This window comes from Octopus bimaculoides, chromosome 25 (genome assembly GCF_046866305.1).
Source record: "Octopus bimaculoides isolate indiv1 chromosome 25, ASM4686630v1, whole genome shotgun sequence".
Lineage (NCBI taxonomy): Eukaryota > Metazoa > Mollusca > Cephalopoda > Octopoda > Octopodidae > Octopus > Octopus bimaculoides.
This window is the reverse complement of record NC_142952.1, coordinates 22098687-22115379: the sequence shown is the minus strand read 5'-3', so window position 1 is coordinate 22115379 and position 16693 is coordinate 22098687. Positions and strand designations below refer to the sequence as shown.

The following is a 16693-nucleotide window of genomic DNA, read 5'->3' as shown; positions in this document are numbered from 1 at the left end:
CCTAAGGGTCAACTGGTGGCACAGTGTCACACCTGAGAAGATTCTAAGAAGAGGAAGGTTATAAGCACTGCAAGAGATTGTAGCAGAGTGCCAATTCCACCAGGCTAGCAACATTCTCAGTCTAGCCAGTCAATGGCACTTGAAAACTACTTTGACTTGGATACAGCTTGTCAGCAAGCATAAAAGGAGCAGGCTAGATCCCTCGGAAGTAGACATTTCAAGATGACCTGAAGACAGTCAACATTACATGGAATGGACATGCAAGAGTAGCAACTGACTCAAACCTAATGGAGGAAACTTGCTGCATAATGTGCTGAGCAGCAGAGGAGGACCTAAAATCTCTGAAGAAACCTTCTACTTACCGTGTGTTGTGTAAAGAGTCGAACTCCTTCAATTTGATGAAACACTGGAAAATGAGTTTGGTCGATAGAATCACGGCGATAAACATCACCGATCACTAGAAACGCATCCAATCCAGATCGTATAAGATCACTCTGATGGGCTGATGTGTGGGCTCTGAGCATCAAGTTGGAATTAATATAGTAACTGTCACTGACTTTTCGGCTCACATGGTCAGTAGGAACCAAAAGACTGTCAAAATTTTGCCATGTGGTGACCACAGGACTAAGGTTGTCATAGATTGAAAATAGAGGGTTACCTCGTGAGTTTCTAAAATAGCTGTATATAAATGACTGTATTTGCTGACGAATTAAGTTAAGTGGGTGGTGTTTCTTGTTGTGAAGGTTCTCTCCAATTTTTGAAACTATACTTTCACTAACGTTAGTTACTGAATCTCTGGGATAATGCTTATCCAAGATGGTAATGGATTTATTGTCTGTATGTTGCTTACTGTTAAATACACATGAACTTGTGAATCGTCGTGACAAAGAACATTTCGAACGCCAGTGAAATAAATATAGTGAATACCTGAAATGAGAAAAAGCAAATATTTTTGGAATTAAGCTTTTTAAAAACGGTTTCCAACACACAATGTGTGTAATAAAGTCAAGCAATATAGAATAAATAAAGATTTCAAATTTTAACATAAAGCCAACAATTTAAGGGGAGGGGAGGGTAAGTGCTCAGCTGGTACTTATTTTATCAACCCTGAAAGGAAAAAAGGGAAGGTCAAACTTAGTGAAATTTGAACTCAGAAGGTAGAGATGGATGAAATACTGTTATGTCCAATGTGCTAATGATTCTGCCAGCTCATCACCTTATATACAGTAAATAATAATTTCAAACAAAGTTACAGTCACAAATTTGTGAAGAAGTAATCAATTAAATGAACCCTAGTACTTGCTGGTACTTATATTTTACTGAACCTGGAAGGATGAAAGTAAAAACTAACTTAGAAATCAGATTGTAAAAAACCAGAACAAATACTACAAGGCATTTTGTCTGGTATACTGTCTCCCTTTATTTTTTTCATAAATAGATGGCATTTTGGATATAATGCTTTGTGGCATTTGTCCAGTCTCACTGTTTGCAGGGTGGTTCTTCTGCTAGTATAAATAATGTTAGAAGACATTCATATTACAGTGTGGTTTTCCTGAAGAACGATGATGGTGTTGATAATGAAGAAAGAAAAGGTAAAATTAATTTAAGGGGGAACCTGAACTCACATGATGTGGCATAACCCATCATTGCTAAAATAAACAAGCTTTTCCTGATGAACCGAACTTCTCTGTTGAACATAATTACAGTTAAGTGTGCGCTGTAAAATTACTGCCTGCAATTAAACCTTGTAACAGAGAAAGCTATCGCACTTTTCCATGGCACTGACATGGGTGCTTTTTACATAGTACCAGCACAAGACTCTTGCAGGCCAGTTGTCTTCATCAGGGGGAGCAGCTTTAACTCTTCTGCTTACAATACTGAACTAAACTAAATGGATAGAGCCATTTGGAGTGGATGATGTGTGTTTCGTAGAGCACCCAGCACAGCTGTCTCGTGCAATTTAATGCTAGTACTCTTATCAGCTTTTTTTAGCGATAGCTTTCTCTGTTATAAGGTTCAATTACAGGCAGTAATTTTACAGAGCACACTTAATTGTAATTATGTACAACAGAGAAGTTCAGTTCATCAGGAAAAGCTTGTTTATTTTAACAATGGTGGGTTATGCTACTTCTTGTGAGTTCAGGTCCAACTTAAATCAACTTCACCTTTTCTTTCTTCATTATCAACACCATCATCATTTTACACTTACTTTCTATGATGGTATGGATGGGACAGTTTGCCAACATCCAAATCAATTCTTATTTGGTGTTACTGCACTCCTACACAAGTCAGAAGACCAGGTCTCACTTCCATTTTTGGAACAGTGATGCTAGACATGCCCTTTCAAATATTAACCACAATTTAGAGTGTACTGGATGCATTTGATTGTTGCATTAGCACAAGAGATGTTGTCATGTCCTTGACAAGACCAATAGATCCCCTCAACCCTTTGCTGTCTCTGCTCATTTGTCAACCTTTTTACAGAATGTACATGGTGCATTTCATCATGGCTCATCTAGCAGATGAAAAGAGAGCACTCACTACTCTATGTTGTCATTGTTTGATATTATTTGTCTTTAGGTTTGGCAGATGTGCAGGTACAATAAACACTAGGGATGTACAGAAAATAGGCTAACTCAAATATCCATTGGGATCCTTAGAAGTAGTAGATAGTTTTCATTACCTAGGTGACCAAGTTAGCAGTGAAGGAGGAAACTCTGAGAGCGTAATTGTTAGAATAAGAATAGGCTGGGCAAAATTCAGAGAGCTATTACCTTTCAGAGAGCTGTTACCTTGTTGATAACAAAGGGCCTCTCCCTCAGAGTGAAAGGTAGATTGTATGATGCCTGTGTACAAACATCTATGCTATATGGCAGTGAAATATGGGTTGTGACTACAGAGGACATGCAAAGACTTGAAAGAAATGAAGCCAGCATACTCTGCCAGATGAGTAATGTCAGAGCGCATGTACAGCAGAGTGTAAATGACTTAAGAGAAAAATTGGGTATAAAAGGCATTAAATATAGTGAGCAAGAGAGGAGACTGTGCTGATGTAGTCATGTGATGCATATAGAGGAGGAGAGCTGCATAAAGAAGTGCCAATTTCTAATTGCACAGAAAACCTGTTGAAGAGGTAGACTCAGGAAGATTTGGGACGAAGTGGTGAGAAAGGATCTTCAGATATTTAAAGCCACTGAGATGACAAGGGATCAAGACTTCTAGCAATTTGCTGAGCTTGAGAAGACATGTTAAGCTAAGTAAAATCGGGGCCATCTATACATAGAGACGTGCTATATGGCCATAACTACTTTTCCCCTACACACATGCATAACTCTGTTCTCTGGCAAAACTCACCCACAACCATCTCCTCAAAACTCCCACCACCCACTACAGACTCTTCCAGTAACTCTCAACATCACTTGCTATCTCTAGATATCTCCTCTGTCCCCTCTATGCTACTTATAATCTCCCTCAATTGTTCCCTTTGCGTAAGACTTCTCTCTCAGACTCTGACTGTCTCTATCCTTCCTTCTCTCTCTCCAGTTTCTCTCTTCTTCCTTGTCCTACAGGAGTAGCCAAGTATCTCCTCTGCAGTAAGAAAGCTACCCCTGACCCTCTATCATAATCCAACTTCTCACCCGACACATAGCCACTTATTTCAGTACCTCTCCCTCTCTCAGCTGAGACGTCTTTGTCTTGCAAGTCATTTGGTGAACCTGTAGGTGCTGGTGCCACATAAATAACACCCATACTGATACCATGTAAAAGGCGCCTGTACCAGTGCCATGTAAAAGTACCCATGCCAGTGCCACATATAAAGCACCTGTACTGGTGCCATGTAGAAAGCACAACACGTTAGGAGCACCCATGCTGGAGTCACATAAAAAGCAAACTCATGCCTGCACCACACAGAAAAGCAGTGTTCCAGCACCATGAAAAAAGCATCCAGTACATTCTGTAAAATGATTGGCGTTAGGAAGGGTGTCCAACTATAGAAACCAGGCTAAAACAGATGACTGGGGTCTGGCATAGCCTTCTGGCATGCAAGTTCCTGTCAAACCATCCAACCCATGCCAGCATGGAAAATGGATGTTAATCCTTTTGTTACCATATTTCTGTTAACATATGCTGCCATTGTGTCAATAAATTTTTAATATAATAAAGAATTTAGTAAAATAGCTTTCTCATTATTAAGATGGCGTCTGGAACAAATTAGCATAAAATTTTAAAAGATTATAATTGAGACCACTTTAAAACAATAAATTTATGTCAAAGAGTCTAGGGAGGGTTAGTATCAAAAGGGTTAAATGATAATGCTGATGATGATGATGATTACCAAGACTCACATGAACTGGAAGAAGAGCTACAAGAAACCAGTCCAGCCTACATTTTATTAAGACTATTGTCTACGGTTTTACACTGCACGCTCCATCACATAGTTGTTGATTGAATTGTCACCTGCTCACAATTCAACCCATTGTATTGACATATATGCCACCGATAATCCGGCCCTGTGCTTTTTAAGGAGTGATGCGGAATAACCAACGTCGATATAACATAGGCGTGCACCACTCGACTTGGTCTCCTCATAACTTACAGTAAATAAGTATTTTTTATTGAAACTTTCTACAAAAACCTTTCAGACATTGTACATCAGGTTATAAAGTAAAAATAAACACAACAACTGGGTGGAGGGCAATATTTCACGAACCTCGACTTTTCCTCGAGCGTTTTAATGATGTAGATTTCAATTTTACAATTATGCTGAAAATAAAAAAAACTTTTGAAGTTCCTTTCTCACCTTTCTCTTCCGGAATTTGTTAAATGGGTATTTTTTTTAATGAAATGAAATTTTCCAGAGAAACCGGTATAATTTGAAAACAAAAATTATCAGACGTGAATTTGTTGGTATGGCTTTTTGGTATGCTGTAGGCCTGGAAAATTTTATTTAAAAAAAAAAAACAATAAACAAATTCCAAAAAGGAAAGGGTGGAATGGTCCAAAGGGAAAGTTTTTTTTTAATGTTTCTTTTCAACGTAATTGTAATCTTTATCATCATAATGTAAGAGGAAACGAAGTCGAAGCGTGTAAGTTATTCGAAACTCCTCTTATCCAGATCTGAAGAGATTTGAACAACAAATTTCAATATAATCGTTATCCACACCATCTGAAACGTATTTGTAGAAAATTACGCAAAAAAATATCCATTTTTCAGAAGGTTATGTGCAAACAAAATCAATGGGGCACACTTGCGTAGAGTCGACCTTGGCGGATTTTAACTGGAACGTAAAGGGGTTGTAAAGCATTTCGTCTGCAAAGCATTTCGTCGTTCCATCCGTTTATTCCATCCTTCTGTTTTATGAGAATAATTGTAATTATTATTATTGCTATAATCGATTATTTCAGTGGTTCTCAACCAGGGATCCGCAAAGGTAGTACTAACGGTGCGTGAACTAAATTCAAAATTTCATATATAAGGATAAGCATATTAAAAGGGGTCCGTGGGAAAACTCATTTCGATAAAAGGGTTGGGAACCAGTGGATTATTTCTAACTGAGATACAAGACTAAAATTTGAGATGATGCCAGTACTCGACTGGAATTACAACCCCGTTTCGTGGTTCGCTACCCAAACAGCTCCTTTAAAGCATCCAGGGGCTAGCGATCCCGAAACAGTGAAAGACAGAGTTGACACTGGTTGGACAATATTAATATTATATATTTTTTTCAAATAAGAGCAAATCTTACCTATGCATTACAACCATCCTGACAATTTACCAAACTAATCAGCGGACAAATATATACAAACAGTTATCGAGTTAAATAGTGAAAACGGCGGAGTGTTTGGGTCAGTAAACAACGGAACAGGTACTCAGAAGAACGTTGCTGTACAAATTAATTTTAATTTCATGCTGGGTTTTTTTTTTTTTGAAAACTTTCTGTTTTCTAATTTTTTTAATAATAATAAATGAACTGTGGATTTTGAGAAAAAGAAATTGTTATTATTCCGAAATAAAAACCAATACGTTGTTTACAACCTCTCCCTAACTGGAATTTCTAATTTCGATATGGGACGAAGTGTATCAATACATTGATTAATAAACGACAATTGCCTAATTAGCTGTACTGATCAATTATCGTCTTCTTTGTGTTTTCTATACAAGCTTTGTCGATGCTAGAAGTTAAACAACTGCATTTACCACGACCTTTCAGATCTCACTACTGTATTAGCATACACACACGTGTGCGTGTGTATATATATATATGTATATATACACACATTTATATATATATATATATATATATATATATATATATATATATATATACACATACACAAATACGGTATTCTTACCTATAAAGGGATTAAATACATATATATAAACATGTGTTTGTAAATATATATACTTACATACACACACATATACACACGTATTATATAAACACGCCGCACGCCAGTCGCGTGGTGAGCACCAAAGGCAGCACCACTTCCTGTGATAACAGACCAGAATGTCTGCAACGAGGACACGCGTTCTCACGTTGTATAAGAAAATGTTGAGGGAATCTCAAAAGTTTAAAACATATAACTTTCGGTAAGTGAACATTCAATTAGTAGACAAGCACATACACATTTACAGGAAATTAGGAAAACTTCTATTTTAGTTAATTAGAATAAGTATTTAACTAAACTATCCTGAGAACGAAAGCATGCTTTGATATCAACAGTGTGACTGTTTATTTTGATTGAAAGTTACTTGAGTCTTTAATAAATATTTATTGCCAAAGCTATTTTTATTGTAATCTAATTACCTTCGGTTATTAATTCCGCTTCTAATATATAATTATCAGAAATAAATTACTTAAATCTATGCAGCATCTGTTTTGCTCGAAATAGTTTACATGTGTTCTTACGTAATTACTTAATTAATTAGGTTTCTTGTTGTAGTGGTTATTTAACCCCCAGATTTGTCCTGGTCATGCAGATCTATAATCAAAAGTGTTCCTGCTTTAACTACACCGCTTTTTTATATAAGTAGAACCTTATACAGCTTTCAAGACTAGGGGTTATGCTCTGAGGGAGCTTTGACTACCAATTCTGGAAAGTGGAGTAAAAACGTGGAGGCATCCTCGGAGAATCATTGGCGCTTGTACCATTTATTTGATATAAATAAGTTTGTGTCACTTGCCTATTCTGAATATATAAAACATCCAGTCTTTTAAATATCTATGTTCTTGCGAAATTTTAATTTCCAATGAGAGCCTGTTATTTCTATCAGTAATAATCATTTCTTTTGTTAAGACCAACATTAGAAGGGAAGGATCGATCGTAGTACTGGCACTTAATGTATCGATCCCTGCATCCTGCAGTATTTTAACTCAGAGCTGAGACGGACGAAACTTGAAAAACAAGTCAAGTTTAGGCGATGCTGGCCATCTCCAATATATAACAAGGAGTTTTTACTGTGACATGAGGTCACACAGCCTCTCTTTCTCTCTGATCGAGCTATTATCAACTATCTTATCTTTTAAAAAAATAAATAATTAAATTTTTTAAAAAATCTTTTACTTGTTTCAGTCATTGGGTTGTGGCCATGCAGGGGCACCGCTTTGAAAGGGTTTTTAGTCAAACAGATCGACTCCCAGTACTTATTTTTTAAAGTCAGATACTTATTTTATCGGCCTCTGTTGTTGAATCTCCAAGTTGCTGATACGTAAACAAACCAACACCGTATGTCTAGCTGTGGAGAAACACAAACACACACACACTGACATGTATGTATTTGGTATATAATTAGAACAGTGATAATGTGACATTTAAGAAATGAATTAACAAAAATATATAAATTCCATTTATTCAGATATTTTTAAGGAAACGAAAACTGATACTTCGACAAGCGAAACTGAAAACTAATTTGTTTTAACTTCTGCATCTTAACTTTAGAGGGTTAAAACAAGCTGCTTTATGACATCCCTTGTTCGTTCGTGCCATTACATTGGTCCTCCCATTGTCAGATGTTTTTTATCTGCAGTATTCAAAATATCGAAGGGCACCCTTTCTATATGATCAAACTGCTTGCAGTAATATAAAGTATTAATGGAAATGAATTTCAAAAGGCGTTTTCGAATTAACTGGTTACAATACCAAGGTACCTTGAATCTGGGGCACCTTAACTATCTACAAGGGTTAAAAATAGAACATGCCAGCAAAGGTCATGACCTAGATGCAGCCGGCCGCGAAATTTCTTTTCCCCACGAGAGTTCCGGACCCCAGTAATGCACTCATTTGCATACAACCAGTCAGAGCTCACCGTGACCTTGTCAAGTTAACAAATACACTCTACCAAATAAATATACTCGAGACGAAGAATGGTGGTGTCGCCAAGTTATGCCTCATTTTAGAAGGAGACAAGTAATTAGATAGATTTGCATCTATATTTATTATTGGATTTTGTTAGGGCCCCATATGGTAAAGATATGGATGGGGGAAAATATGGGTAGAGAGTGATGTGCTAGCAACCCTCTCCCCTTATTGTTTTAGAAAGTAAACAACAACAGGAGAAAAATTACTCAGGCAGCCATAGTTGAAACAAGAACAAGAACATATGCATTATTAAAAGAGAAAAGAAGTATGGTCATTCCTTACCCAAATGACCTTATCTTATCGCCCATCACTTGTTATACGCTCATAAATTAGTTTGATAGCTCTGATTGGCTGTATGCAAATGAGTTCATAACTGGTCTGGAACTCTCGTGGGAAAAAAAAATATTCAAATCAATATATGAAATTCTTACCCCTACAGTTATTATGTATCACAAACGCACGCACGCAACTGCCTCATACATATTTATATGTATATACTCATAACGGTTTTGTGTATATATGTGTGTATGTATAGGTATCATTTGATTTGATTTGATCTAGTTTCAGCTCATGAGCTGTGGCACTGCCATTTGGTGTTGCTACATAATTTTACTTCACTAATTCTTTTTAGAAATTGACATTTGGTGCATGAGGGAATTTCATGCCGCTGCCCTCATCTGCATCTCCTGCTGTTAAATTGGTTCATCTGGGACAGTTAACAGTAAGAGGTCCAGTTTCATTTTGAAGACACCTACATCCACCCCATGCAAGTCTCCTTCAGGAGGATACTGAAGAGCTGTGGACCTCTGAAGACCAGGCTGTTGCAGTATCTTGTCCTACATCTTGATGGCAAATTTGGAGTCCTTGGCACTATGCAGTGGCGCCCTGTTTTAGTATTTGTGTAACTCTCAATGCCAAAGTTTGGGACAAGTCACTCCAGGATCTTCCAGATGTATATTATGGCATATCTTTCTCGCCAGATGGCTGCACCAGGATCCAATCTTATCTGGCAGAGTTTCTACAGCTGGATGCCCTTCCTAATGCCAACCACAGCAACGATCATGCTCGGATGTGCTTATAACATTCCACTGGCACGAGTGCCTATCAGGTGGTACTGTCATCAGCCACTTCAGTGATTTTGATTTGTTTACACTTGCTTCAATAGATCTTCACAAGCAAAGTTCATTGTCCAATGAATGAGGGGTACTCATAAGTGAACTGGTTACACCCACTGGCATAGGCCACGGGCTATGGTCTCACTTGGCTTGTTGGGTCTTCTCAAGCACAGCATATCTCTAAAGGTCCCAGTTGCTAGTCATTGCCTCGGTAAGGCCCAATATTCGAGGGTCATGCTTCACCACCTCATCCCAGGTTTTGAGTCTACCTCTTCCATAGATTCCCTCAACTGCTAGGGTGTGACACTTTTTGACACAGCTGTCCTCATTCATTCGCAACACATAACCATACCAGGGCAGTCATCTCTCTTGCTCACCACATCTGATGCTTCTTAAATCCAACTTTTCTCTCAGGCTGCTTACACTCTGTTGTGTATGCACACTGACATTACACATCCAGAGGAGCATACTGGGTTCATTCCTTGCAAGCTTACACCCCTGCTACTGACTTGGTCCCCTAGGTAACAGAAGTTATCAACTACTTCTAGTTTTTCTCCATGGAATGTGACGGAAGATGTTCTCTGAGCATCTGCCACATACAAAAACTATCTTCCCAGTTAGCCTCCCTTTGATATTGCTGCACCTCTTATGAGTCCATAGCTTACACTGGGTACGTCTTATGTAGTTTCTACCTATGCCTTTTCTACAGGTCGAGCAGGGCCATCTACCTGAAGGGGTTTGTGTTTTGTCTACCTTCCTACTTATTACTACTCTGGTTTTAGCTAGGTCGACTCTAAGGCCCTCCAATTCTGATCCTTGCTTCCACACCTGAAACTTTTCCTCTAGTTCTGATAGTGACTCAACAATTATAGCAAGGTCATCAGCATAGAGGAGCTCCCAGGGACATCCTGTCTTGAATTCCTCTGTTGTTGCCTGGAGGACTACGATGAATAGGAGGGGTGTGAGGACTAATCCTTGGTGGATCCTTACTCGGAATTCTTCACTGCCAACCCTCACCTTACTGACAGCATCCCTGTACATGGCTTGCGCAGAACCATTCTATCCCTAGTTTCCTTATTGACCACCAGATAAGGGATCGGTGGACCCTGTCGAAGGCTTTCTCCATGTCAACAAAAGCCAGGTACAGAGGGTTATCTTTGGCTAGGTATTTCTCCTGCAGCTGTCTCACCAGAAATATAGCATCAGTGGTGCTTTTCCCTGGTATGAACTCAAACTGCATCTCATCTAGACTGACTCTCTCCCTAATTAGTTGGGCTATGACCCTCTCTGTGACCTTCATGTGTGTGTGTGTGTACATATATATATATACCGCCTGACTGGCCTTCGTGCCGGTGGCACGTAAAAGCACCCACTACACTCTCTGAGTGGTTGGCGTTAGGAAGGGCATCCAGCTGTAGAAACTCTGCCAAATCAGATTGGAGCCTGGTGTAGCCATCTGGTTTCACCAGTCCTCAGTCAAATCGTCCAACCCATGCTAGCATGGAAAGCGGACGTTAAACGATGATGATGATATATATATATATATATATATATATTTATATTTATATAAATAAGGATAAGATCGATATTTAAAATATTGATCTTATCAAGTGGTCAGCATGGGAATAAAAACCATTAAAGGTAATAATTATTTAAAATTATAATACAGGGTATCTAAGAGATACCGCCACGCTGAAAAATAGCAGTCAAATCCTGACTTTAAAACCACAATAAATGTCCACATAGCATAAGGAGCGAAGACGAAGACCGAATAAACCAGTAAAAATAACAAAGATAATTCCAGATCCTTGGGGATGGTCATATTGCCAGTTTAGCCAATAATCAAAAATCTTGCAAAACAAATTTATATATATATATATGTATGTATGTATGTATGTGTGTGTATATATATATATGTGTGTGTGTGTACATATATATATATATATATATATATATGTATGTATATGTATATATATATATATATATATATATATATATATATATATATATATATATATATATATATATATACACATATACCCAACATGGTTTCCCACCAGGAAGAAGCTGCCTGACTCAGCTCTTATAACACTATGAATGGGTGCTGAAACAGCTGCTCAACCACTCAAATGTGGAAGTGATATATCTCGGCTTTGCAAAGGCCTTTGATAAAGTCGATCATGGAAGGATATGTCATAAACTGCATGATCTCGGCATAGTTGGAAAATTGGGAGAATGGCTGCATGACTTCCTGAAGGATAGAAGTCAGGTGGTAGTAGCCAATGTGGTCACCTCCAATGACATGCAAATAGTGAGCGGTGTTCAACAAGGCACTGTTTTGGGACCACTACTGTTCATAATGGCCAACCCATATATGCCCTCAGCCACACAGAGAGCCACGATCACAAGTTATGCAGATGATACAAAAGTCTCACGGGATACAGAACCCTGATGACACTATGCACCTGCAATGTGAGCTGGATGAAATATACAAGTGGGCTGAAACGAATAGCATGCAGTTTAATGCTGAAAAGTTTCAAGCCATGTGCTATCAGTATGCAAAACTAAATGCAATACCAATTAAATGCACTGGACCTAGAGGGATTGAAATCCCAGAGACACAGTGCAAGACCATGAGTAATGATGTATCCTTCCATGTGCATGTTGCTAAGTTGGCAATGAAATGCAGGCAGCTGACTGGATGGATTCTTAGAACTTTTAGAACAAGAGATCAGCAAACCATGATGGTCCTCTGGAAGACACTTGTCCTAAATCACTTTGACTATTGCTCTCAGCTATGGTCACCAACCAGTGTCAAATTAATCTCAGAACTTGAAGCAATCCAACAAAGCTACATGAAGAAGATAGCCTCTTTGCAGCAAGTAAGCTACTGGGAAAGACTCAAGAGATTAAAACTCTATTCCTTAGAGCATAGGCAAGAAAGATATGACATAATATACATCTGGAAGGACTTGTCCCAAACTTTGGCATCGAGAGTTACACAAATACTAGAACTGGGCGCCACTGCATAGTGCCAAGGACTCCAAATTTGCCATCAAGATTTAGGACAAGATACTGCAATACCCTGGGCTTCAGAGGTCCACAGCTCTTCAATATCCTCCCGAAGGACCTGAGAGACCTGCATGGGGTGGATATAGGTGTCTTCAAAATAAAGCTGGACCTCTTCCTGTTAACTGTCCCAGATGAACCAACTTTGTAGCAGGAGGTACAGATGCGGGCAGCAGCATGAAATTCCCTCATGCATCAAATGTCAATTCCTAAAAAGCATTCGTGAAGTAAAATTATGTAGCAACACCAAATGGCGGTGCCCTAACATGGCAACAGCTTGTGAGCTGAAACTAGATATAAAAAAAAATACATATATATATGTTTACATATGTATATATATATATATATATATATATATATGTGTGTGTGTGTATATATATATATATATATATATATATATATATATATATACATATATAGCCATGTACAGCGATGCTATCAGTAAGGTGAGGGTTGGCAACGAGTACAGTGAAGAATTTCGGGTAGAGGTCAGGGTCCACCAAGGTTCAGTCCTCAACCCCCTCCTATTTATCATAGTCCTCCAGACAATAACAGAGGAATTCAAGACAGGATGCCCCTGGGAATTGCTCAGGTTGTGGTCACAATTATGTTGGCCAAACGAGCCTTACTTTGAGACACCGAGTCATGCTACATAAAGAACAGATTCGTTTCCCTCAATACAAGCAGATAGCACTGAGTGGATACATTGACAGATGCGCAAGCAAAAAAAAGAAACGCCTAATTTTCATATCTTCCCATTATACCAATGCAAAGATTCAATCTCAGTACAAGAACGCCTAAACAAGGAAAACCTGTTCATACAAAAGTACAGACCACACCTCAATATACAACTTAGACCATTTAAAAAAATTCTACTGAGGAGCCAGTTGTCCCCCTTGCCACTTGTTGCTTCCCTTGGTTCACTCTCTAAACTCATTCTTCTTATTCTTCAAACATCCAAAATGATGAAACCCCTCTGTCACGAGAACTGATTACTGTACAATGTCCCTTGAAAAGCTAATTTAAATAGCGGAAACCAGTTGGATTTCACAACATCCATATATGTATATATTTATAAAAAGATATTAAACTATATGAAACGAAGGCATTTCTCTTCCACTTTTTATATTTTTTTACACACATTTTCAACCTATATATATATATATATATATATATATATTTCTATTTATATGTATATACGCATATGTTTAAGTGCTAATATATGATTTATAAAAACATGTGACATATTAATAAAAATCTGTAAATGTACAACCATCCAGAATCTCTGAGTACCTAATTTTTTCTAATATATAATACCTGCACATCACTTCCAAACATTCTAATATATATATATATATATATATATATATATATATATATATATATACATATACATATATATATATATATATATATATATATATATATATATATATATATATATATATATATATATATATATATATATGGCGCAGGAGTGGCTGTGTGGTAAGTAGCTTGCTTACCAACTACATGGTTCTAGGTTCAGTCCCACTGCATGGCACCTTGGGCAAGTATCTTCTACGATAGCCTCGGGCTGACCAAAGCCTTGTGAGTGGTTTTGGTAGATGGAAACTGAAAGAAGCCTGTCATATATATATGTGTGTGTATCTGTGTTTGTTCCCCCAACATTGCTTTACAACCAATGCTGGTGTGTTTACGTCTCCGTAACTTACCGGTTTGGGAAAAAAGACTGATAGAATAAGTACTAGGCTTACAAAGAATAAGTCCTGGGGTTGATTTGCTCGACTAAAGGTAGTGCTCCAACATGGCCACAGTCAGATGACTGAAACAAGTAAAAGAGTGTGTATATATATATATATATATATATATATATATATATATATATATATATATATATATATATATATACATATATATAAGTGGTAAATGTACTTCACGTTGTCGTGCAACTACTGTTTATACCTCATTCAGAGATTTATTATTGCTTGTTTACACTTTTTAGAGATCAGTGACTTTTTCCTCACTGGAAATGGATATATATGTATTTGCATCGGGACTCCTTCACATCGAAAACCGGTGATTGTCATGTGCTGACGAAGGGTCATGCGTATTATGTCAGGTCGACGATGGGAAGGATGACTTCCCTCTGCAAATACTGATAGGACACAGAAAGTGTGTTAACAGCCAGCTGGAGAAGGTGTTCTCCTGGGGCTACAAGCTACAGTAGCATTCACCCTTAGGGGTTAGCCACATTTAAGTGTCAAATATACTTCACATTGTCATGCAGCTACTGTTTATACCTCGTTCAGAGATTTATTTTATATATATACATACATATATATATATATATATATATATATATATATATATATATATATGCATTTGTTTATATATATATATATGCATTTGTTTTTATATATATATATATATATATATATATATATATATATATATATATATATATATATATATATATATATATATGCATTTGTTTATATATATATATATATATATATATATATATATAAATATATATATATATATATGCATATGTTTATATATACATATATGCATGTTTATATATATTTTGCTGTAGTTACAGCTCAGAGCTGCAGCCATGCTGATGCACCACCATTTTGCTACACTGTTATTACTGAGATCCTCTTCCAATATGTGGTACTTGGTGAAGAATGGAGTTTGATGTAGCTACCCTCATTTGTACCTCTTGCTGTGAGGTAGGTTCATCTGAGACTCTCGACAGGAAGATGTCCAGCTTTGATTTAAAAACGCCTACATCTACTTTGTGCTGGTTCCTCACACTCTTTGGGAGAATATTAAAAAGCTGTGGGCCCCTGAAACCCAGGCTGTTGCAGTAACTAGTCCTGAAGCTCGATGGCGTTGCTGGGATCTTTGGCACTATGCAGTGTCGCCCTGTTCTGGCATTGGGGTAGCTTTCAATGCCAACATTTGGCACAATTCCTTCCAGATGTATATTACTGCATACCTCTTCCGCCTTCTCTCCAGGGAGTAGACTCTTAGCTGTTTCAGCCTTTCACAGTAGCTGAGCATTTGCAAAGAGACGATCTTCTTTGTGAATCTTCTCTGGATTGCTTCAAGGTCCGCTGTTAGTTTCACACTGGTAGATGACCATAGCTGTGAGCAGTAATCCAGGTGGCTGAGGACAAATGTCCTCCAGAGGACCAGTATGGTTTCCTTATCTCTGGTTCTGAGTGTTCTCAGGATCCATCGAGCCAGTCGTCTGCACTTTGCCGCTATCAAGGTAATGTGCACTTGGAAAGGGGTTCATCACTTATGTCGATACCTAGGTCCCTCACTGATTTAGGCTCTGGGATTGTAATCCCCTGTGGACCAGTGTACCCTGTAAGTTTCATATTCAGTTTTGGATGCTGGTAGCGCAGGGCTTGGAATTTTTCAGCATTAAACTGCATATTATTATCTTCAGCCCATCTGTAAATTGAGTCCATCTATATATATATATATGCATATGTTTATATATATATATAAAACAAATAATAAATGAGTATATGCATATATACGTACAGGTATGTGCATACCTACGTCTACCTGTATATATAGGTGCATATCTGGGTACAGGACATTGCAAACAAAACGTAAACAAAAAAATAATAATAACCAGAGTACAGAAAACACACGGGCCACATAGAGAACATTTTCCTTCATCAGCTACCCCATTCTAACACAGGCGTTTCGAAGAGTATATATATATATATATATATATATACATATATATAACTATCTATATATATATATATATATGCCTATCTCTTCGAAACACCAGTGTTATAATGGTGGCAGCTGATGAAGGAAATGTTCTTTTTTGCAACGTCATGTACCCAGATATGCATCTATATATGCATGTCAATGAAGGTAAGTACATACATGTACATATATATGCATATACTCATATATTATTTATATATATGTGTGTGTACTGTAGAATAAAAGTATGAACAGACAAACAATTGCTATCAGTTTAGATTATGGCATTTATATATTTAAACATAATAGCAATAGCGTAGATCGTAAGACGAAAAGGAAGAGGAGACAAGTCAACTTGAGCACTAACTGCACATGCCTACAACAATATGTTATTCGACACATTA

The 16693-nt window shown here is 37.5% G+C and overlaps 2 protein-coding genes across 4 annotated transcripts in view; one reads left to right on the top strand and one right to left on the bottom strand.

Moving 5' to 3' along the window:
• The window catches only part of LOC106880224 (phenylalanine--tRNA ligase, mitochondrial), a 25023-nt gene extending 18493 nt beyond the window's left edge, over positions 1–6530 (bottom strand). The window contains exons 1-2 of one of the 3 annotated variants that reach the window (XM_014930087.3): positions 6412–6530; positions 363–927 (exon numbers count right to left, since the gene is read on the bottom strand). In XM_014930087.3, coding sequence (XP_014785573.2) covers positions 363–927; positions 6412–6413 — 567 coding nt within the window. In that variant the 5' untranslated portion in view covers positions 6414–6530. Of the gene's footprint in view, positions 1–362; positions 928–4346; positions 4494–5747; positions 6239–6411 lie in introns of those variants that run through there. The other 2 variants (XM_014930086.3, XM_089342284.1) reach the window with 2 other exon arrangements.
• LOC106880225 (LYR motif-containing protein 4-like) overlaps positions 6456–16693 on the top strand; it is a 20801-nt gene continuing 10563 nt past the window's right edge. Inside the window, exon 1 of the mRNA XM_014930089.3 lies at positions 6456–6592. Within this exon, the coding sequence (XP_014785575.1) occupies positions 6510–6592 (83 nt within the window). The 5' untranslated portion in view covers positions 6456–6509. The remainder of the gene's footprint in view (positions 6593–16693) is intronic.